At 36.5% G+C, this 25,285-nt stretch overlaps 1 protein-coding gene across 3 annotated transcripts in view; it reads left to right on the forward strand.

Annotated features, from left to right (window-relative positions):
- The window catches only part of FHIT (fragile histidine triad diadenosine triphosphatase), a 565,209-nt gene that overhangs the window by 136,025 nt on the left and 403,899 nt on the right, over positions 1-25,285 (forward strand). For all 3 annotated transcript variants that reach the window (XM_068694479.1, XM_068694477.1, XM_068694480.1), the window contains exon 3: positions 24,896-25,017. In XM_068694479.1, coding sequence (XP_068550580.1) covers positions 24,896-25,017 — 122 coding nt within the window. The remainder of the gene's footprint in view (positions 1-24,895; positions 25,018-25,285) is intronic.

Below are 25,285 nucleotides of genomic sequence, written 5' to 3' on the forward strand. Positions count from 1 at the left end.
TTTTGGTACTGGTTGTGTATACCTAGCAATAATTCAGTAGTTGGTAAATTGATGGAATTCCAGATAATACAGACGTTAAACCATCTGCCTTGTTTATTTTCTCTGGTATATGCTCTGCCCAGTTCCAAAAAATAATGTTGGAAAAAGAGACTGAAGAGAGAAAAAGCCAAACTTTTGTTTTCTTATTTACAAAACAAAATAGTTACTTTTAAGTACTGTTTACACTGTAATCAGCTTTTTAAATTTACTTTTATACCTGATTACAAATTAAGACATATGTATAATTACAACCAACCAACCTTCCAACAGTCATCCTAAGCTCTTTAAGTTATATTTTATAAGTAAACATACATTGTTGTTTTTCTCCTTGTGGTGGCGGACTTCTTGTACTGAGACAAGTGGCTGCATACAAAGATTTTAAAAAGCTGCAGAGATAATGTTGATTAATGTGAGTTATTATGGAAATACTGGACTAGCATTCATAACAGAATCAAAGGTGTAACAGAAATTAAACTTGCATTTAATTTTAATTACAAATTACTTCATTTAATCATAGTCCCTTACCATACCTGTTTGCCCAATGATCATTAACATGCTATAAAAAGCACCAAAACATTGGTGTACCTGGCATATACTGCTGAAAGAATGCTTAGAGGCACTGTTTTCCAGTTCAGAGAGGCTGGCACCAGTTTGGTCAGCCTAGCCTGGCTTCCACAGTCATGGGACAAGGCCAAATTACTTCCCCAAATTAATTCAGTTGAATTACATCTTTCAGAAGAACATCTTAACTTGATTTGTTGAAAGTGACTCTGGATACTGGTCTTAGTAATTTATTCAAGTAATAAATTATTCTTAAGGAACAGCAAACAAAATGTACCTAATTTCTAATCTGATCTTATTAATAAAATTCCATTATTAGAAGTTTTTATACATAAGTATTCCTAGATTTTGGAGTTCTATATTAGGAATTGTATGTAGCTTGTAGCTGCTTTTACACTCAAGTCACTCCTCAAGCTTCTCTTCAATAAGCGAGATAGATGGAGTTCTGTGGCCTTTTGCAATGCAATGTTTTCTAATTGATTGGTTGTATTTGTCTCTGCCCTGAATGTTTTCTAACATATACACCTTATTAAAAAAATTATAAATCCTGGAATGGGGCACTGCTCCAGCTGTTGCTGTACTGGAGCCAAGTACAGAAAGCAGTTTAACATCTGATTGTTTGCTTGGGATTTCCCTGTATGTACATCCAGTGATGATGTTGATCTTTGCTGCAACATCTGTGTGATTAATTCTCTTGACTCTGGGTTTCCTCTAAGCTACTGATTCTCAACATAGTTTCCTAATACATAAATACAACAGCATACTTCTGTTGAACTTGATGTTGAGTCCAGCCTCTACTCCTCTTTGCTCAGCTTTCCCAGTGGACCCCACTTAGTATTTGTGTCTTCCTGTATTTTAGAGCGTTCTTCAGTCTGTTGTATACAAACCTTATCTGTAATTCTGTAATTATTTAAATTTTATTTCAAATTACCCGTAGAAATGTTAATTATGGAATTAAGAGCCAAGTTCTGCAGTGTTCAGCTAAAACCAGATGTTTCTTATTTACCATCATTTAATGATGTATATTACTGTTTTTCCGTTTTTTTTTTTTTTTTTTTTTTTTGAGTTAATTCTGTAAATTTCATGGTAACTTCATTTAAGTCTAATTTCTCATTGAAAATTTTGTTCTGTAGAAATGTATTATTTTGAAGATGCAGCCTTTTTATTAGTCAAGCTTTCAAATACATTTAAAACAACAAAACAAATGAAATGAAAGCTAGGTTCCAGATTGCTAATAAGAAATTAAAATAAAGTACAATTAATGCTGGTCAATACGTATTTATGGGAAATAAAGTTGGCTAAGTCGTATGTCAGTGATTTAAGTATTTTGCCATTAGCTGATGTCAGGCCAACAAGAGCATCATTACCTGTCATTACCTGACTTCCACTTTGTGGATTTTATTGGTTTGTCTGTTTTTCAAAGTTTAGCAGTGTAACCTTATTTTGGACAGTTTTGATGCTGCTTGGCTAGCACCAAGCACCATCAATTTGAGACCAATTTTTGTCTCAAAATTTTAGGGTGCAGGTTAATCAGATCTGTTTAATTTCAGCAGCTGTTATTTAGTTGCCCCTCTCTAATTATTGTTGCTGTAGAAAGCACTTCACGCTCTATCATCTAGCTTTTTTTCTGAAGACTAATTCTTTTCAATATTTCTGCTTTTTCTATATTATTATTGATGTTAATGCATTTTCCACAAACTGTGTAGATATACGCAACATATTTATAAATGCTGTGTTTTTGATGTGATCTTTCTTAGTACTTAAATCTGCTAGATGTTTTTTTCTCTAAATTTTCATTTTTTCCCTGATCAGCTATGCAGTTTCTTAGTCCTGATATTGCTGGAAATGCTTTACTTTCTTCCATTCATTATGTATCTTTCACTACTTATCTAAACCAAGTTAGCTTATTTATTTATTTATTTAAATCAGTTTGGCCAAATTTCCATATGCTGAGTTAGCTTTGTTAGCTTGCAAGATATTCTTAAATAATCTCCAACTTTACACTCTCTGAATCACCTGTTCTCAACTGAATTTTATGATGAACAATTCACACTTTAATCATTCAAGTTTACATAATTGCTTAATTTAGTGACTTATTCTCAGCTTTTGTTCCTTTGTGTCATGGGTGGTTCTGTTTCTAGCATCTGAATTTTTACTTACAGTTCTGGGAAAGGAAAAATAGGCAATATTTTCTAAATGATCTTTCAAGAACTGTGCTATTCCTTTTTTTTTTTTTTTTCTTTTTGTCATTTATTTTCCTTCTCTCTTTTCTTTTATCATTTTCTTTTTACTCCTGTTTCTTCTCTTCCTGTCTTCTTCCTGTCCTTGTTCTTTTCCCCACTGGGGTTGCTACATCTTGGTATTGTTGAGTACTAGAATATCATAGAATTCCATAAATGGTTTCAGTCTTTGAAACAGAAATTATGCTCAGTGGAGCTGAGATGGATGCTGAATCTCCATGTTCATAGTTCAGAAACAACCATATGAAAATTTGTATAATATTTGCTCTGGTGGAAAGATTTTCCAATGCTTAGAGAAAATATCTGTGTATATTCCACAGGAAAACCAGATTTTATTGGCCAGGGAAATTAATCTAGCTTGTTTCTGCTTTAGAGTCTATATTTGATTATGATAGATGAATGGAGTTTACTTTGAGGATGTATAGTTTAAGGAAACTATTATAATTTGTCTGAAGTATTTTTGACACTATAGATAAATCCAGAAATTTATTTATAATTTTTCAGAAGACAGAAGAATGTAATACCTGATTCATGTGATAAACACTAATTAATGTTTCTTGTGTTAGATTAAAAAAAATAAATCAATCTGGAATAGAGATTTTTGAGGTAGAATTTGACAGGTTAAATATTGAAAAAGTACTATCCCCAGGTTGTGAGTTTAATGTAAACTTGATAAGCATGACATCACCATCATACTAATCTTACTGGAATTGCCTGAGAAGAAACTGTTCTTGGGTCTTCATGATACAAAAGGACATTTGATGACATTAAGCATTTGTTTCATTTTATTTTTTTTTCCAACTGATACTTATGAACAGAAGAAATAGTTTTGGTTTGGTCTTGGTTTTCTTACATAATTTCTGCTATAAAACTAATGTATAATATGATAGCTCCAGCAGTGAGCATGTAGTATATATACTGCTGAAGGTGCATCAGATGATATAGAAAATTAATTGCTATCATCTTAGGGGTACTACTGAATAGGCAGTTCAGACAAACTGTGCAAATAGACAATGAGTTAATGGACTAAATTAAAAGGGGATTAATTGATGCCCTTTATTCGTATGAGGAATGTGAGAAAGCTATATATACCACATAAGAATTAAATTTTCCAGTTTCCATGTCATTTCATGTTATTGTGTTGATATGCTCATGGTAAAAGAAAAAGATAAATCTCAAATAGGTATTCTTGAATGGAATAAGTATATCCATTTATAATCCACTATTTTCCTCTTGAAGTTTAGGGAAATTTATTTTACAAATATCAGTTAAATAGGAGTCAAATAGTAGTCTCACATCCAGTGAAGCCATACCAATGACTGCAGAGAGGCTCTAAATTATCTCAAATAGTAAAATAAATTATGTATAATTTACCTAGTTTAAATTTGTATAACTGAAGCGGCACTAAACTACAGCAGAAGAGACTAGGTCTGCTATATTGATGGATAAATAGGATTTCTTAGAACATGTCTGTTGATTCCGATGTGATTGGAATTTTCCTTCATGTTGAAAAGGCGCTGGATTGTGCATTTAATAAATGACACCAAAATACACCTAGCAGTTAATTTAAAAACAGTGTTGATTCACAAATAATTAAGTATTACAATACTTATCTCTTATACTTACAAGAATTGTATGCAAATACATATTGCATTTAGGCTTACCTGGTTACATTATGTACACTACAGTTATATTTTAAACATCTTTAAATGCAAACTGCTGCTGAGGTTTGATTGTTGATTTGAGATAATAGTTCACTTGTGTTTGGAAAACAAATTCCTCTGGGGAAATCAATATTTGTCATGTTAGATTCCATACCCATTGAGGGACAGGGTTGCCCCTGGGGAAGAGCTGATCGTTCATATGCTACTGTATTAGCAAGATCTATTTGCAGAATAAAGGATTGCTCAGTCCAGATTCATCTATCATCCTGCTCTCTCCTGTCTTTTCCCTGAACACCCTGCATCAGGGTGGGTAAATTCTACATTCTGAACTTGAGAAAATAATAGCTCTGGCTTCTGGTGCCTTGGCTTGCTTCCTATGTACCCAATAAATGTTTGAGTATTTGTGTGTTTATGTTCAGTAGGGATACGGAATATAAATGTATGGAAAAGATAAGGGGGAGTGTAACTAGCAGGGGAGACAAGCTCTGCTGATTTTTCCTACAACATAGAAAGAATGGCAAAATCTGGGCAATAAAACTACTTCTTTTCTTTCTGTTGTTGAGTGGGTCATAGGCATATGTGTGTGTGTGTGTGTATATATATATTATATATATGTGCATCTAATGTTAGCAAAATGAATGCCATGCTAATAATGTGCTCTGGTTTCTGTCTTCAGAATTCTCCCATAAAGTACTGTTCTCCAGATAATTCATCATACATACTACTTCTTTAAATAAAAAGCTCTTCTACAAATTTTAGCCGGACTTTCTTTATGGACATGTAGCAAGTGGGGGGAAAAAAATACCATGCCCAATATTAACCTCCCCATCCAACTGAAGAGAGCAGACTCCATCGCGGTTCCCTCACTGTGCCTTTCAGGATGAACTCTCCCCACGTGGAGGTATTGTGTTCTTTGGTCCTGTTGCCCCTATGCACAGAACTGCAAGTAGGGGGATGTGGCTGCACAGCAGAAGTAGCCGCTCCCTGCACTGATTTTGAGTTTCAAATCACATTTCAAGAGATGCAATAGCTTCAGGGACTTCTTGTGAGATGATGCGACGCTTTCATCTTATCTTTCTCATCCCAAATTGCTAATTCTGCAGAGTAGCTTCTTTATCTGTAATGCAAAGATTCCAAAAGCATACTTCCCTGAAAATGTGAGGGCACAGGTGCAAACGGGAGCTGCACCTGAGCAAATCTAGAGATGTAGTATCCGGTGGTCTACGTTCTGCAGAGATGCATATAAAAGTACTTTGCAGAAGTGAGCGTTCTGAGTAAAATATTCAAATGCAGGAATACAGATTAGCCATTGCTATAGCAACCTGTATATTCTCTTCAGTTAAAACAAGGAATTACAAAATATCAGTCCTACATCTTAAAGGATAAAGACAAAAGATTCATTCTTTAAAGTTACCATATGGGTCAGTCACAGTCTGGAACATACCTGCTGCATGTAGACTGAGGATCTTTTCCTGCATGTTGCTAGGTAGTATTTGTTTCTCTTTCAATTTACTGAGATGCATTAAAAGAGGATTTTATGTGCAAGCAAGAACAACAAAGCAAAATCTCCAAGTATTTCAATCATTGTTTCTATTGTATTCTGGAAATATTCAGTTTTGTGGATGTGGGTTTCTGTGCTTTGATGCTATTCCAGTAAGATACTGGAAAGTGAATTTGTATGTTGCATCATTCATTTGAGGGCTGTTGAACAGATCAAAAGGGATTGCATAGAGAGCGTGTTGGGTGGTGTCGCGTTAAAGGGGTGTAGCTGATTAACCGTCACGGGCCTGTTTGGATTCAGAGTACTGAACCAGTCGGACATTCACCAAAACTGGGGGTCCGCTCAGACATTCACCAAAAACGTAATAACCGCCTGGGGGTCCGCTCAGACATTCACCAAAAACGTATTAACCACCTGGGGGTCCGTTCAGACATTCACCAACAATGCATTAACCGTCTGGGGGTCTGGTTAGATTCAGAACACTGAACTATCACGGATAACCACCCTCACCCTAGTTGCATTAATGAGAGCTATCACAATGCAATCAAGTATGGTTTATTACAGCAACAGATAATCAGGTTCTTTTGGATTGCCGGTGATAGTGACTATCTGCAAAAGCAAGTTAGTATGCATGAAATACACAGGTGTTACAGGTGTTCTAGGTGCGGGTTCTAGGTGCGGGTTCTAGGTGTTCTAGGTGTTCTAGGTGCGCAGCCTAGAAATAAACGCGTTAAAAGGATCAAAGACTCTATAGAGATTTATAAGCAAATATTCAGATCTCACCCAAAGGCGTCCCAATGGGGGGGGAAGAGAGGCTCAGCCCGTCGACTGATCCCAGGAGTCAGGAGGTCCTAAGGATGTTGTATGTCCTTGGGATGGTATCTCCCCTGACGATGGTATCTTCCCTAACATCCCCTCTCTCTTGGGCCAATTTATACTATTTTCTATCTTTTAGGTGGAGCTTGAGTGGCTCTAGTCAAGCATATCTTAGTTATGATTGGTGTAAAGTTTTCCCGTTTCCGTTTAAAGTAATAGGCTCCGAGAAATTCAGAGCGCATGCTCAGTGAGGGGTGGTCGCACCTTGGAGGCGGGTAGCTTTTGGGATGGAGGTGTGTTTTGGTATTATAATGATATTATAATGAGCAAAAAGTACACTAGGGTACAGCATTTGTCAAAACATGACAGGTCTTTGGCTTAGGGTGGCAAAAAGTGCAGCTTTGTGCACAAGAACAATCGAGGCCCCACCTGATTACAGAGCCTAGCCGTGGTGTCTCCACTCCACTCTACGCTCCGTGGTGTTCCTTAGAGCTAGCACACCAAGTTTCCCCAGCGCGATAGCATCTAAGGTTGGGAGCCTAGGGAATGCTCAGATAATGCAGTTATGCCCTACCCTGAAAGCCTCTTCAATGCTGTACCTTTTCCTTAAAAGTGTGAATGTTAGTTTTATTTTCCTAGTTACTTCAGGCATTTACACCACAGGTGGCTAGAAGGTTGCTTCACTCAACTTTTACAATGAAAAGTTAATGAGCATATATTAAAATAAAAATCAATTATCAAGATTAATACTAAGTAACCTGGATTAACTCAGGCTTGATAGTAGAATTGCTTCAGATAACACAAGAATAAGAATTATTTGCTAAAACTTACCTTATCAAAGGAAAACTTTTCTTGGAAGTGATCACTTATTAAACTTCGTTATTTTGCAAAGCTTACAATTTTGAAGATATAACTGATACAGGAAACAAAATGATGTGTCTGGAAATCAGCATGTATTGATATATGTCCATGTGTACAAGCATCTAGTTTACTCATATATTAAAATATGAGCTTGTTTACCTGTTTCTACTTCAAAGAAAGGTTTCTAACATTATTGTAACATGCAAGCTGGGAGAATTTTAGTACAACTTTATGAAAGGAACTTTCTTCAGCACACTTGTTGGAATACGCTTTGCTTGTGCTAATCATGCATTGAAGGAAGCAATGCAAAGAGATGGGAGAAGGATGGGAAAAATGCAGCCTTCCATGTTTCTGATGATTCTTAGGAATCATTTCTGTTGTGAGATGCCATCTAACAAGTTGAGAGAGTAATACTTATCTAATGTAAGAGCCTGTGGCTCCATATAAGGCTCGTGATGTTATTGGTAGAAACCTAATGATTTTTTTTTCCTCACTCATAACCTACCTTTTTTTCATGCTGAAGAATAGATTGGCAGGACTGGTTGTGGAATTGTCATCCCTGGAGCTTCAGCTGTCCAAAGTCATGGCTAGCATGTTTGAGTGTCACTTTTGTCCTGAGGCTGGACAGGGATCCTCTCTGGCCTGCATTTCAAGTTTTTATAGCAGTTGGTCTAATAAAAATAATTACTACTTCCCTCTGCACCTTTGACTTGCTGATCTGCTAATGCTGGGGAGGCAGAAGGAAATGCACAGGCCAGTTGGTTATATTGCTGTTGGGAAATAAAAAAATAAAATAAAAATAGCTGACCAAACATCGAAGGAGAGGGATTTTTGGTGGCTTTTTTTTTTTCTTCCCATGATATCAACTTAGTTTTCATAATTTATTTACATACATATATATATATATATATATATATATATATATATATATGAGATACCATTTTGACTTTACAGAAACCAGAATTCCTGACAAGCAACTATATCAGTGTGGGAACTTTTAAAGTTCCTGCAAGTCATAACCTTGAAATATGTTGTTTGGTTTAATATAACAGATTGGAGATGTTAATATCTTTGTAGTGCTTTTTTTATGCAGTGTTTGTGTGCTCGTGTTTTTGTTGCCGTTTGCTTTAATTTGTTTCTTAGCAATTAAGTACATCTTCAACAGAGAAAAAATGAGAAAGCTTTCTGTGGATTTTTTTTCCTTTCCTTTGTTTTCCAGAAGCTCATAAAGTGAAGAATGCATGTGCATTTTATTAATTCTGTGATTAAATTGTAGGTTTTACAGTTTGTTTGCTAGAAAATGTAAAATCATTAAAAAGACTCCTGGTTTCTGGATGAATTTCAAGCTGCTGGAGCTTAGTTTTCTTAGCTACATTTTATCTCTCTTCCTATGACTTGATATTGTGTGACCGTGTACTTCAGTACATTCTAACAGATTTTAAATGAACGTTTTCTAAATTAGTGAAAGAAAATTAGAAAATTTCTAGGGAAATCCCTTGCTAGATAGCACATCTGTCAGTGCATTTCAAGCTGGAGTAATTTTCATCAGCTACCATCAGCAGTTTTGTTCAAAACTCAAATAAAATGTTTGCTAAAGGCAAATACAATTATTTTAGAGCATATCTCAAACTTTGGTCAAGTACCAAATATTTTACTGCCGAAACTGTAATGTCCCAACTTACATCAACAATGAACCAGTTAAATAAAAAAACTAGCAGAAGCATCTGAAATGACGCACAGTAGTGTGAAAATCTCTTGAGACATTCTGTAAGCAAAGTGAAATAGAAATGACTACACTTTCAAGTACTGATAATATGCAGAGATGTTTGTCTTCATCACTAGCTGAAAATGTGGTATATCACTATGTAAATTTGATTTTACTCCTAATTAAATATTTAAAAAAACCTTAGCTTTCTGTTGGCCTTTTGAGAAGATGGAATATTCCAGGTACAACATCTTATGGTTTGATATTACTATAAACATTGTTTTATATATGTAAGATCTGTTGACAAAGTGTAGTGAAACGTTGATTTGAACAAAGAATGTCTTCCAAGTATTCTCTGAAGACATATTCTAGCTGGAATATAATAGATTTCACTTCTTTGGTCCAGCAGATATTCAAGACCACTGACAGTTTTACACATGAGGTTAGTAAATGAGAATGTTATTTTCTTAATTATTTTCTTAAATATTTGGACAAATAGTCTCTGAGAAATCTGTTTTTTGCACATTTTATTTTTCTTGTCAAATGAACAGTAAATATGTGATGACTTTCAAATTATTGAATATCCACAAAATTCATTGTAATTTGAAGCACATTATGCAGTTTTAGAGCTCAAGTACTCCTTAAGCTGATGTAGGATCTGGTTCTGGTCTTCTGTTGCTGGGTGTAACTCTTCTCGCTTTTGATGAGCAACTTGCATGTCATCTCAAAGAAATTAGGACTGGAAACTATCCAGCTTTCTAGAATCTACAGTCATGACTCAGATGACAGGACTGTTTGCGTAGAACTTCCACACAAGTGATGTCAGGGTGCTGTTGCAATTCTTTTTGATGCCTTGAGAGCAGCATGCATGTGCAGTCTGGAGAGGGAGGCACTGAAAGAGGGTTGCTATTGGAAAGGGACTTAGAACAATAGAATCATTAAGGTTGGAAAAGACCTTCAAGATCATCTGGTCCAACTATCAAACTTGCATATACATCTTAAAAGGCTTTATCACTCTTCACCTGCAAGGTTCAAGGGGATTTCTAGAGGGAGAAAGAAGGCACTGCAGAGCATACTGGAGCAATACCGTTTTTCCTTGACTCCCATGTGTGCTTCTGGCTTAATATCTGCCTATGTTCACAGGAACTAGCAAAGGGTACATGTCAGTTACTGTTGTTGTTGAGATTAAAAATGGAATGCCTTTGATAAAAATTGAAAGGACAGTCCCCCAACATGTTTTCCTCTCCCCAATCTCTTATGCTAATACATAATAGTTGTTAACAGAAGTAGCACTTGGACCATTCCAAGCAATTCAAGAGAAAGCTCAGAGAAAGCCTTGCTGAATTTACCAAGCCTAGGCAAGCTCAGTATTTTATTTTTCTAATGGAAATGTTTTTAACTAAGCTTTGTTCATTACCACTTCTGCATGTAAATCAGAGAGATTCACAATGAGATCATAATTCTTTCTTTGTATATAAATGTTACACATACAAACTGCACAGAAAGAATATGATTAAGAATGCAAAAGCAAGTAGTTGAGAGAAGAGGGTGTTAGCATTAAAGTTGGCATTGCAACCTAAATTCAGCTTCTGTTATGCATATGCAATATGAAAAACTCTTTAACTGCAAAATCTTAAAGTACTTTTCCAGGAGACTTCTTCCTTACTCAGTACATGATATGGACAGTACTCAATTAATGAGCGGCTATTTAAGATGTTGTTTTATGCTTACTGTTTGATGTGTGGCCTTAAGCATTATTTACATCACATCATTCAGACCCGGCTCAGAAGTCAGAATTATTAATTTCCTCATAGGCTTTTCTATGCTGCTCATCACTACAGTATCCAAGTGCTTCACAGGTTTTAAATTAAATTTATCTCCACAAAGCTCCAGTGAGGGAAGTGGTATTATCTCTGTTTTACAGATGGGGAACTGACAGAGATTAAGGTCAGAAAAAAATCACCAAATTTGGTTGCACATTTTAAGACATAAGTTTGGGTTTATAGTGCAATTCAGTTTGTGTAGTGCTTATTGTGTTCAGAAAACTGCACTTACTACTTCAGCTTCAGGTGTGCTTTCCTCATGTCTAGAAATGTACCCCCACATCCCCAGTGTATAAACAGGAAATTTAAATGGCATTACTCATCGCTAACAAGAAGTTTGTGTTTGCTACCTCGTGTAGCATCACAGAGGATCTCTGAGCTTTCTCTGAAACAGTTTCAGTGAGTCACTTGCAGAGCTGAAGAGACAGTGGCTCCTGTTGAAAGCTCTACTGTATGATTTTATTATTAAACTGTTTCTTAATGGTTGTACATAAATTGAGGGTACACAATCCATCTGAATTCTTATATTTGTCAATTTTTGATTGCTTGACATTTGCAATGGAGAAAGACTAATTGGGAATATTGAAATTTGTGATCCAGTTAATTTGGGGAATGAATATTAATTGAGAAACCATGTTGATTAAAATTTGCTGGCTATGTTTTTCTAATATACATATTAGGAGGATCTTCACAAATTTACATTCATTTACTTTCTTAGTATATTCAGATTTATTTCCTCTGTGAAGACATTCTACATCCCAAAAGAATCATGAGTGAATCTAGCAAAATAATTTTCCTTTGTTTAGGAAAACTTTAATTGGCTGTTTATATGTGTTTTATCCACATTTTATATAGTAAGTATATAAGGTGGGCAGGGGTCACCTTATGGCTCTCTACAAGTACCTGAAAGGAGCCTCTAGCAGAGTGTGGGTCAGTCTCTTCTCCCATGCAGCAAGCAGTAGGACAAGGAAATGGCCTCAAGTTGTGCCAGGGGAGGTTTAGGTTGGATATCAGGAAAAAATTATTCATTGAAGGGATTGTGAAGCATTGGAACAAGCTGTCCAGAGAAGTAGTTGAGTCACCATCCCTGGAGTTATTTAAAATAAGTGTGGATGTGGTGCTTACAGACACAGTTTAATGGTTGACTTGGCAGTGCTAGGTTAATGGTTGGATTTGATGATCTTAAGGGGCTTTTCCAACCAAAGTGATTCTGTGATAAATACAGTGATTGGGAGTCTCTCAACCAAGATGGGTATATTTATATATTTTCCCAAAGCTCTTTGAAATCTTTAGCTGACAATTATTACAGAAGTGAAATGTTTTTCAGTGTGTCTCTGCTTATCAGAGCTGTGGCCATGTATGTTACAATTGCCTAGCTATTTGCAGAAGCTGTTTCTTTAAATGCTTTTTTAGTGTTAACCTACATGTAGCTCGTTATTAGGCTACATTCCCGTTGTTGTGCCAAGTGCATAGATTTTGTGGAACCGGAAGGCTACTATATGTGTAGAAAGTTGGGAGGCTTTGTCCTCGCTGTGAAATGCACTTGCATAAGCAAATAAATTTCTTATAACAAGAGAAAATGAAATTTTCAGTAGCTTCAGTCAGGGTCCCTTGTGCTAACAGCTGTAACCATTTCCGGGCTGCTCTGAAACAGCTATTCCCAGAGCTTTATGGTATTGCTGTGACATTATTACAGAACAACTTCTTGCTTTGGGGGAAAAATGAAAGTTAGCAAGAACTTTGCTTGACTAAGTAGAACTACCAACTGGGTAGCTTGTGTAGTACATATGGATCATGGAAATATTCTTCTAAATAATAAAGAGAAGACAAATTAAATCCATTATTTAACAGCTGTGATAGTAGTCCAAATTTTTAATTTTAAATAACTGATTTATTCCCACTTTCTGTAAAATATTTGATCTTGGTACTCAAGTAGTCAAGGCTGTAGTGCATGGCTGTGGAAATGAGCTAGCAATCTGTTTTACAAGTTATCTGTCCAGTGGAAACCAGTGCAGTCCGAGGAATTCACAAATAAATCAGAGTTTCAGCTTTAACAAATGCCAGCCAAATTCTTGAACCTACAGAGGGACCTCCAGCTTAGTTCTCTGCCAGTTTGCTGAGCTTCAGCCTAAACATTCATCCTGCAGATTGTAGATTAAGATTTAATCATGTCTATAGATTTCTAATTACTCATGAATATCTTATTAGAAAGCCTTGCTGGCAAGGAACTCCAAAGCACTTTCAGTAAATTATACAGAAATTTGTTCCAGAATTAGTTGCAGAGCAGTCATCTGGCACCCAATTCTTGTTTAAAATGTTATCAAGTTTACTGACAAATGAGAACATAATACTGTCTCAGTTACTCCAATTCACTATGTGACCATAAATGTTTTTTTTTTTAATCTTGAAAAGTTAAAAAGAATAACACTAAAACATTTTTGTTGATGCCTGAAGTGATGTGGAGTTGGAAAGAAAGCCAGAAATGCAGCAGAAACATACAGAATTATTTGCTTGGTTTATAGCTTGATTATGTGACTCATGCAATTCTGTACGGTGAGACTAGGTCCAGGGATAATCATTGAAACTGCCTAAAAGGAAACAAATTCAGGAACCTTGGGGTAGTCACAGATGGATTAAATTGCATGCTTTTCAGGATACTTGGCAAAAATAAAATAAAAAACAAGCTGGAGAATGATGTGCACATACAGTTATAATTAGTAAATGCTATGACATACTTATGTCATAAGACCATTACTATCATACAATTGTAGAAATCATGCATAAATAAAACTTTTCCTATGTTTAAAGGAACATTTTAAGAATTCTTCAACCTTACCAAAGGTGCAGGCCAGCATTTTGAAAATGCAGGTCAAGGCTATTTACCACAATACATTCCTCTCTGGTCTTGACTTACCTGCAGTATTTATGCTGCACAGTGTTAGGCAGAAATACCTTCCTACGTGCATACTTTTGAAATTTGACTTAAAAGATATGGACAAGACTGTCTTTGACTTCTCTTGCTTGTGAAAATTAACCAAAGAGGAAATGCTGGAGTTGCTGTATCCTGGTTATACTTTCTGACTTCTCAGAGTCACCTACTGAAGCTAGAAAACTGAATGATACCTTTTAGTGGTTAACTTACTAAGATCTCACATCTACTGTGGAAAAAGGCTCATAAAGTAATTTCAGGTGAAAATATTGAAATAGAAAGTGTCTTGGGAGATGCATGCAGCAGTGATTCCTATTTCAGCAGGTAGTGCAGTGTTCATCATTTTACTCTAGATAAAGCTTATTGCTGCATGAAGGTGTTGTGCATCTATCCTATCCTATTTCTCCATTCTCTGCTATTCCAATTTAAGAGCTGTAGTTTCACAGATGCTGTATCAGGACACCATACTATAACCTATAGTTTGTTACTTATGTGTATATTACCTATAGTTACTATGTATATACAGAATGTGAGTTGTTGAAAATCAGAGGGAATGTACAGAGAGGGAAAGTAAAACCTAGAACACTGTACAGCCTTTTTCAGACTGGTTTCTTTACTCATAACCCCCATTCTTTACAATAGTTCACCAACAAGTGCAGTCTGTATTTTCTGAAATATATGCAAGCCATTTTCTGTTTACAGCTATTTATTCTCTTTCTATTGTTTGCATGCAGTTTGCAGTCCAACTGGTTTAAATGAAGCAGAAGTTGTAAGGAAGTCATGTCCATTTCCATTTTGCCTGTGACTATTGTATAAACCTTTTAAATAAATAAATGTCAGAATTGGAGAGCAGTTCATCTTTAATTGTGTAGTATATAATTAGGTATGGATGCCCACCATGGTGGTAGTTATATAATTAGACTGTATAGTTATAATGGTCTGCTTTTTGTGCAGCAGCCTTGATCCTGCTCATCAAGATGGGAGTGTATTTTTCTTCCCAGCTGTTATATATACAGTTTGGCAGCAGCCAGTGTGCACCTCTGGGCTGGATACTTACCACCTGAAGAAGCCTGAATTAACTACAGCACTGCTGTCACTCACCTGACTGGGATTCTATAAGGACCATGGGGGAGAACTTATTCTTGTGGGGGGAACAAAAAGAGGTGTGGGAAAGATGGGAATATACATCCTTTGAAACAAGACTTCCTTAATTCCAGAACCCAAGGGAAAAAAAAAAAAAAAAAAAGTTTAAATGGCTTTAGTTTGGAGTGCACATAGATGTATAAGGTGGTAAAATGAAAGCTAATGGGATGTCTTAATGGTTCAGACATATAGCATTAAACATAAATGAACTGTACATAAATGCAAAGAGTCCACTACCTAGTATTAGCTATATATAAATGTAAATCTGAAAATGTAAATATATTTTCATTAAATGACTTTTTTATCTATATGCTGTAGGAATTGTTAGGTAAAGTACAGTGCCTGTCCTTTCCTTTAAATATTTGTGTTACATTTATTAATTCAGTAAGATCAAATGCTTGTGGAGAAACTTGGATATTGAAGCAATTGCTCCAAGTATAGCAAATCCATAGTATTACAGAGGGAAAACCATGCTGTAATATTAATATGTTGCGTTCAGAATGAAGTCAAATGTGATTTAATTTGAATCATTCCATAGTTTTATTATTCAAGTACTATTTTTACTTCACATGGGCAAAAAGTGTGGTCAGGAGCTGCTGTGTGTGTGGACTTTTTTTCTTTTTTTTTTTTTTTGAATATCCAGAAGTCCTGGCTGTTTCATTCTTTCTGTTGATAATTTTCTTTTTAGTAAGTCTGGATTTACTTTGACTCTGCAGTCCTTTAGTTAAAGTAGTTTTGCCTGAAGAGAGTGAAACTTTTGGAATCTTTCAGTTTCTCTGGTAGTAAGTATCAAAAAGCTTAAAGTACAAAATACAATCAGGACAAAAGAATAAAATACAGTAGAGCGATCTTTAAGGTATGTACTGAATCCAATAGTTGTTTTTTTTTTTTTTTTTTTTTTTTTTAAGCAACAATACTGGTTTCTTAGTGCCATAATGTACATCGTGACAGTGCATCACTCCCACCTCTTGCTGGTTCTGATGAATGTTCAAAAATACAGAATAGTTAAAGCTCTAATACCACATATTGGAATGCTCTAAAAAAATCACACTGCTGGGAAAACTTCTCTAACATTTTTTTAATGTTCTCAGTGATCATGTTGACCTATCTTATATTTGCCTGGAGCCACATGAGATCATGTAGCACGATATTTTAAGTTTAAAAAAGAAAGAAAAAAAAAGTGATACCATGTAACATCTATTGCTCATTGCACACTTACTTTTGTCATGATTTTTGTGTTTGTGCAATTTCTTGTGCTGGCCCTGAGTTGTGTGGCCCATCCTTTTGCCATGGCACAGACTTGATCTGATTCTCTCTTTCTGATTGTTCTTCGTTTAATACCATCATAGAATTTTGCTAAGAGCCATTTCTCTCTCCTCCCCATGGACTCTTACTCCTTGAATCTTTTCACTTAACTCCAAGCAGCTTGTCTTCTGCAACTCTATTTACCGCATCTCTTCTATCCAGTACTATAGATGTCTAAATCACGTTCACTAGAAGGAAACAATAAGACACTTCAGGGGAAGACTTAGTCTTGGTATGTGTCACTAAAGCCTATAAAGTGACTTTATGTAGTGCTATATAAGTAATAAATAAGAATGCTAAAACATGACAGCTTTTCTTCTTTCTGCATTTTTAAAGCCATCTTTTTCTACTGAAGGGTAAAGCAAAAAAATATTCCTAGCTGTTCCACCGCATTAGCTCGTAGTTTGTAGCCTCGGAAGAGATGAGTTTAAACTCCTGTTTTTCAGAGTGCAGGGTGCTAGTCTCAGTAGCAACCTTCTTCCCCCATCTCTACCTTCCCTAGAGTAGAGTTCCTTACACTTACGTACCTCAAGCAATGTCCCAATCTTCCATTGTTCCTCTAGCATGTAAGGTAGCCCTAGGTAGCCACCCTGGAAGAAGGGATTTTCACAGTATAATTTCTGTCAGTTGTTGCACAGTGTGTAGCATTCCTTTGAATTTTTCCTTTTCTGCCTTTCAACTTTCTGCTTTAGAAAACGGCATGATCAGTATTAATATTTTTTCCCTGATAAAAATAGAAATGTCTGGTGAAGAAGTTTGTGAAGATCTAGATCAACAGTCTTGCACTGGGATTCTGTTTAAAGGATTATCGCTTGGAACATCTCTGTGTGTTAAGTTCATGGCTGTGTGTTTTGGCATAAAATGGACATAAACCCGCTCCGGTATAATGCAAGACAGGAATTTTATTTCATGTTAGTCATAATAAATGTTTGTTTGGAAAAAGCAAAATTTCATGTATTTCTAGGGTGTCAAAATAGCAAGGATGTTTTAATGTGATATTTAGAAACAAGTCCTAATGTAAGGAAAAATCAAGCTGTTATGTGATCACACAGACAGACATTGAGCTTCCACTGCCAGAATTATTTCTCAGGATGGTTAGATGCTGTATGAGTCATCTTCTAATGAACACAATATACAAATAGACAGTTGAAGTATGTAAAGCGTGCTTAGCTTTTTCATGACTGTTCTCAGACCTCATTTTTCTTTGTTTAATGGATTATACAGTTCTTTTGGCTCCACAAATCTTTTCATTTATTGTGTATAACTTTGCACTCGTTACCTGAATTACAAGGAACAAACAAGTTGGCCTAATTTGTATTCCAAAATACTTGTTGTAGAAATGAATTTGACAAATAATTCTACATAATTTAAAAATATTTATGCCCTCTATGCATATTATAGGTGGTATATTGCTCTTGCTGTCTAGCTTGATTCTGTGTTTGTTGATTACCTTGTCAATGTTGTGATTGCTGTACAATGTTGCTACAGAGCTGTTCGCTTCCTTTTAGGTGTCTGTATCCTTCTCAGTCAACAACGATGTGTGTGTCTGGAAGTTTGAATTTCCTATTTATTTATTTATTTAATGAAGACTGTAAATGTCATAGGAATGACAGACCAGATAACTGGGAGGGAAGTGTGAGCCATAGACAAGCAGTTTAATGCCTGAAGAGGAACGAATTTGAAAAATTGTTCCATCTTCTTTCTTTGCTGAGCATGACGTTACATGGTATGGAATGTCTTCCTGGCCAGTTAAGATTACCTGTCCTGGCTGTGTCCACTCCCAGTTTCTTGCCCACACCTAGGCTACTCACAATGAGTAGGCAGAATGGGAGAAAAAGAGAAAACCTTGTTCAGTTATAGCTAAAACATCTGTCATCAGTATTGTTTTAGTCACAAATTCAAAATGCAGTGCTATGCAAGCTACTATGAAGAAAGTTAACCCTATCCCAGTCAGATCAGTGGGATTAGAAACTAGGTAATTTTTATCAGGATCCATTCATGAGGCCTCCATCAGGTTGCTGTTCATGATGCTATTAGTGTTACCTGGATTGTGCTGTACTCAGGGCAGGGTGCTGCTTGGTCAGTAAACTTTGTGTAGACATGTTCTTGGGTCTCCTGGTGTAAACCAAGAGCTACAGATAAGCAGTTGCAGAAGAGGAGAAAGGGGCCATTCTTGTCATGGTCACTCCCTAGGCAAATCTGCTGTAGCAGCAGTACCAGAGCTTGCAGGTGCAAGACTGTGAGGACAACAGTGTGAGAGCAGAATGGAAAAACAAAGCCCTGGGCGGGCTGGAAAACAGTACTGCTGCAGTGTGGGTGAAAGGGATCAGATAATTTTGCTTGTTTGACTATGCTAAGAAAGCAATACGATGTTTAAATAGTAATAATTTTGATATTTGCTGCTAGATTAAGCAGGTGAAGCCACTTGTACTGGATTCAAGTCTATCATAATCTGTGTATGATGTAAGAAATCACTCCCTGTCAACAATGCCAAGACTGGTTGCATGCATCGCATTTAATGGGCTTTCTGTTCAGTAGCTTCTGTGGGTGGTGAAAATGGAAAACAATCTGCACAATCTTCTCCCTTCGGTGCCATGTAGAGCATTAAATACCAACCCCATTGAGAGAAACTAAGCTTTGGCTGTCAGATGCTTGAGCACCTTTCCTAGTTTTATAATAATTTTTGGCTTTTTCAGAACAGAAATAGCAATGGGATGCTATATTTTGTCTGTCAGAGACGGTCTTTTTTCGTTGTCTTATTTTAATTAGAGGCCTTTTTCTGAAATTGGAAGAATTCAAAATATCTAGTTAAATCTTGTACAAGGGCAAGAGTGGAGGATGCTGAGACATAGCCCCTGTAGGAAGAAAGGGATAGTAGAAAAAATTAATAATTTTAGAATATTTTTTGTTAGTGTTTTTAAGTTCTCTTTGATCTAAGTGGCAAATCCTCACTATTAGGAACAAGAAAATTCATTGCTATGTGCTTGGGTTAAATAAGTAATAGTCTGAACTGTGTGGATTTCATCTTCACAAAGTAGCAGCAATGGGAGGGAATAATTTAAAAAATGGTAAAGCACGACAAGAGAGGAGATAGCATGCAGGGCAGTTCTTCATAGTATGACATTCATTGAATGTGATGAAGAATTCAGATGTCTAAGTAGAAATATCTCTCTCTGCACAATCACACCTTTTAGAGGGAAAAAATCCAAATATACATTAAGTGTATAATTGTGGGGGATAAAGGGCAGCTTAGGAAATGCCATAGGAAAATCTGAAGTTAGCCACAAGCATCATTAACTGTAGATGATATGCATCATTTAATCACATTGTGTTACACAAGTTGTCTTATCCTGTAGATTAAAAAAAAAAAAAGTAAAAAAACAAAAACAAAACTAAAACAAAAACAAAAAACTGATGTTTTTTGAAAACAAAACAAAACAAAAACAAAAAACCAACAACTACTTATGCCGTTTCGCTGTGTTTTAACATAGAAACTGAGTAGCAGAATAAGGATTGTCAAAATTAATGAACAGGTGACATTAATACAGTAGTATGGTAAACTTTAAATTAAAAATACTTCTCTCCTTGTTACTGAAATATTCCTAATCATTAGAACACAGAGATAATTGTATTATAATTGGCTTTTTTCAATATACACATTTTAAGTGAGCAGCCCATTTTGCATTATCTTATGTTCTGTCCTCACAAGCAAATTTGTAGTTTCTCTAGAACACTACTAACGCAACTGTTCAGCACAAGTCCTGAGCTTTGTTCCCAGCAGGTGGTGACCTCAACACCTCCTAGCTAAGGACAATTAAATGTACGATGAAATAAAAGGGTGTTATGGAGTACCATAGGAAGAATTAGTGCAATCTCTCCTTATGGGCACTACAGGGAAAGTCATTTCCAAAGGTATTCTAGACTATTGTTCTGTGGTGATGACACATGACAAGTACACACCTATTTTGTGTATTTGAAGCTAACATTTTTACAGCATCCACTATTCAAGGCTAGGTTGGATTGGACCTCAAGAAAACTGATCTAGTGGACTGTATTGTGGCAGGTTGTTTGACGTAGATGATCTTTAAAGCTCCCTTCTAACTCAAACCATTCTATGATCAAAAAATATAAAGCACAAAACTAAACCCTCAGCACCCCAAACCAAGTACATTGGAGAATTGACACCTAAGTTTAGATTTCTTCTCAAAATTACATTAAATGTATGAGTAGCATTTCTAGAGGCTGGGTAAATATAATATGACTGTTCTTGAAATTTTACAAAACTGGTAATATTTGAAAATATGTCAGTACATTTCAACATTTTTCTTAATTTTAGCACTCTTAAGGGTGTAATGTAGAGTGCCAATGCGAGTGTTTGTTTTGTTTGTTTTTTTGTTTGTTTGTTTGTTTCTTCCTCTCTAGTAGAGGTTATACAGATCTGAGATCTGTTGTGACTGTAAAATTAGTCCACTTGTTATACTAGCCTTTAACACTATACTCCCACCTACAACTACAGGAACACAGCTTGAAGGAAATTTAATTAGGAAAATGAGGGAGATGAAAAAGGCAATGTAATATATATGCGCAATATGAAGAAGAGTAAATACACTTTTCATCTGAATAGTCAGAATAGAAACTGTGTTAAACTGAGATGAAATTTTCTTTTATTAGAAATGGATTTCTTTCATTTTTTAACATTACTACCTAATTGCCCTCCTTATTACTGGGATTAAAAAGACTACTATCATTAAAGAAGAAACATCTTTCACAAATTATATTTAGATTATGGTTTTAGCTGGCAATGACCTTCTCATTATGTGAAAAATAGAAATCCCCAGGGGAACAGACTTAGTGAGGTGATTCCTATCAGCTGGGAAGCCCTGTGCACACACTACTTGCATCTCATGACCTGCATGCATACACCTGTACTGTATCAATTTCTGCTTGTTTACAGGTCATTCAAGCAATAAGCAGGTAGAATTCGGATGACTGAGAACCTGCTCTGCTGGTAGCAGTTTCCTGCCTCACTGCACTCTGGAATATTCCAGCCTTGCTGCAGTGTGCTGCTACATAGCCATGAGTTTTTCAGTTAAAACCATTACTCATTTTCCTAATGTATTTTTTAGCATTTGTATTGGTACTAAGCATAGATGATAACGCTTTACAGAAAAAACACAAAGGATCACTAGGACAGAAAACAGCTTAAGTAATATCTAATAGATAATTGTTTAAGAAAAAAAAAAAAAAACACAACATAATCCCCTTTCATAATTGGAGAGGAGAATACTGGGGTCTGCAGTGTTTCACAGTGCAACCAATACAACCATCGCACATTTGAAACACATGTGTTAGTTATTTAGTCTGAATTGAGAGAAAGAAATACACTATTCAGGTATATTATTATATAGTAAGCAAATACAAAAGCATTTAATACATTAATTTTATGCATGAAATTTCAAAATGTTCTAATGATTATTTCAGTTCTAGGTTCTGCGTCAGACCAATTGTGCTGTAACCTGATTTTTCAGACTCTTGCTTAGGGAGGTGTGAGGCCAGTGTTTTTATTGCACTCACTCTTCCTGGATGCATGCAGTAGGTATATTAAGACCATGTGGCATGGTTGATCTAAATTTCCCAGGCTGCGGTTACTGTGTGTGGATCCATTTAGAATTTTCAGAAAATGAATTTTTTATTGCTTTTAAAGAATTGAAAATATTCATTAAGATTAGAAAAAGAGCAGTGGTGACCCAAACTCTATGCCAAATAGTGCTGCGTATGTTTATTTTGGCAAATATGTTGAGTGTATTTATGCAGGTTGTCAGCTCAGCTGACAAAATCTTTTTTGAATATTTCTCCAAAAATAAAAAAGAATATATGATTTTTTTAATCTTTTTTTTTTTTTTTTTTAAATGACCTTTGGATATGTATTTCTTCTAATACATACAGCTTATGGTTAATTTTAATAAAAAAACATTCCACTGTTGAAATTATGGTCAGTATCTGATAAGTCCTGAAGAGACTTTTCTCCTTTACAGTGTCATTGTGTGTTACAGACATAACCTCCACATGATAACTGCAGGCTGCACAAACTGCCTGTGACGATGTGGAGAGCTGTATAATTGCGGCCTTGGTTTCCAGTGGTGACTGGTCTTTGTAGGCCCAGGGTAGGAAGAAGGAAACTCTGCCTCTTCCCTGCCCAGCACAGGTTGGTTGCTGGAGCAGTAACAGACGCCTGCAATGCATCATTTGACTTCAGGTAAACCCAAATGTCAGTTTTGGAATTTGGGCTCCATTCTGTCATAGGTGGTACATTCTACCTAATCCCTTGTGGTAGAAGCTGTTTCCATTTTGAGATATGGAACGCTTAAGATTTCCCATGAATTTAACGTCTTTTGAGTGGAGGTGTTAAATAGAGGCTTTAAGGTCTAATTAGTTGTCCACTATTAAATCCAAATACAATTCCTAATCCTCAGAGTTAGAGAAGGAGAGGTAAATACATTTTTATTGTATGGATATGTAGTGGGTTTACGTGGCGAGGTTTTGGTAGCAGGGGCCGTAGAAGTGGCTTCTGTGAGAAGAATCTAGAAGCTGCCCCATGTTATATAACGGCCGCGCTGCTGACCAGAGCTGAGCCAATAAGCGATGTCGTTTGCACCTCTGTGAGAGCATATTTAAGAAAGGGAAAGAAAACAAAACAAAAACAAAACAACAACAATAAAACGCTGCTTCACAGCAGCTGGGAGAGTGAGAGGAGTGAGAAACAGCCTTGCAGGCGCCAATGTCAGTGAAGAAGGAGGGGGAGAGGTGCTCCAGGTGCTGGAGCAGAAGTCTCCTGCGGCCTGTGGTGAGGACCATGGTGAAGCAGGTTGTCCCCCTACAGCTCATGGAGTTACATGGAGTAACCATGGAGCAGGATTTCATGCTGCAGCCATGGAGGAGACCACAGTGGAGCAGGTGGACCTGCACTGATGGAGGCTGTGGCTTGTGGAGGGCCAGTGCCGGAGCAGGCACCCAGCCAGACCTATAGCCTGTGGAGAGGAACCCACACAGGAGCAGGTGACCTGGCAGGAGCTGCTGCCCACGGGAGACCCGGGTTGGAGCAGTTTGCTCCTAATGGATGGACCCTGTGGTACCGAGCCGTGTGGGAGCAGTTCTTGAAGAGCTGCTGCCTGTTGGAAGCCCAAGCAGGATCAATCAGTTCAGGGAGGATGACATCCCGTGGGAGGGACCTCATGGCACAGGGGACAAGAGTGACCAAGAAGGAGTAATGGAAGTGTTTGCTTGAACAGATAGATGGAGTGGGACGCTAAGTTACAAAAAAATGTTTAGATTAAGAACCATGTGAAAATGGAATCAATGCCAAGGACTTGAAACGTAGGTATCCAGGTGTTTAAGTATTATTAAACACCGTAGGCTTGCAAGAAAAAAACTGCATCAAAAGACCCCATTTGACTCTAATAGTGTCTTTTCCTTCATCAAAGTAACTTATAAAACTGAATTTTCTGATAAGTCACTTGGTTCAAATAAGGTAATACTATTGTAATGCTTTTGATGTGTCTGAAGTATTGTGTCACATGAAATTTTTCATAACTTCATATTTTACTCTGCAGCATCTTGGATATTTCTGATTGAATTAAATACGTTAAATAATTTAGGTCTTAAAGACCTAAAATAGATACTGTTAGGATTGTGCCTTAGTTATTTAAGCAGGATTTTCATTGTCTCCAAAAGACAAGAAAATTTTAGTGAATGAAAGTGGGAATCTTTGGTTCTCTGTTTAAGAGAAAACATTGCATACAGCTATTGATCTTCACATCAGTTGCTCAAATTGGAAAGCATGGACAGAAAATGACCAACTAATTTGTTTTTCTTAGTTAACTGGTATTTCTTCAGTTCAGGTATTTAGTGGACAGGTTGATTTAGAAACTGTAGTTTCTTTATTTTGGAAGCCTCTGTGTGCATTGATTCACAAAGGGCACGTGAAATATTATTTGTGCTTTTCTAAGCACGTATGACTCGAAATGTATATAATACACAACAAATAAAAACAGGAGGAAGAAATTAACTCTCTGTCCCAAATTTTTTAGCCCAACCAAGATGATTGGTTTTAGAAATCAATGTAAAAATCATACTTTGGAAAGAAGTCACCTCTCCACATCAGTGATATTTTTGGAAAGGTTGGTGATACCTTGGTGAGCCCAGGAGGCACTTTTTTTCAGAAGCAACCCAGACAACTTGGCTGTCTTATTCCTGTTGCTCAGAAAAACAAAGTCAATCTCATAAGTATCTTAACTGTTGTCTCTTTCAGAACCCAGAGATTAACATTTATCATGCTGAGATTCGGGCAGCACATCATCAAGCCCTCCGTGGTCTTCCTGAAGACTGAGCTCTCTTTTGCTCTTGTGAACCGCAAGCCGGTGGTCCCAGGCCGTATCCTTTTGAGCAGTGCCTTGGCCATGGGTGCCTGTGTTCTGTGGAGAAGCTGAGGAAGGTTGGCATGCTCTGAAGGCCAGGTAGGATGTTGCGCGGATTTATTCTGAAACCAGGTGGTGGAACGTAATACGCTTGATTGGTGTTGCAGAACTGCAGAAAAGGGTTGCTTAGCAACTGTGACCTTACAGGTGAATTTCTATTGACCTTTTCACCACAGAAGATGTATAAACAACAGGTGCTACTAAAAGCATTTTAAAGTGTATCT

Source organism: Anas acuta, chromosome 11 (genome assembly GCF_963932015.1).
Source record: "Anas acuta chromosome 11, bAnaAcu1.1, whole genome shotgun sequence".
NCBI classification, from domain to species: domain Eukaryota; kingdom Metazoa; phylum Chordata; class Aves; order Anseriformes; family Anatidae; genus Anas; species Anas acuta.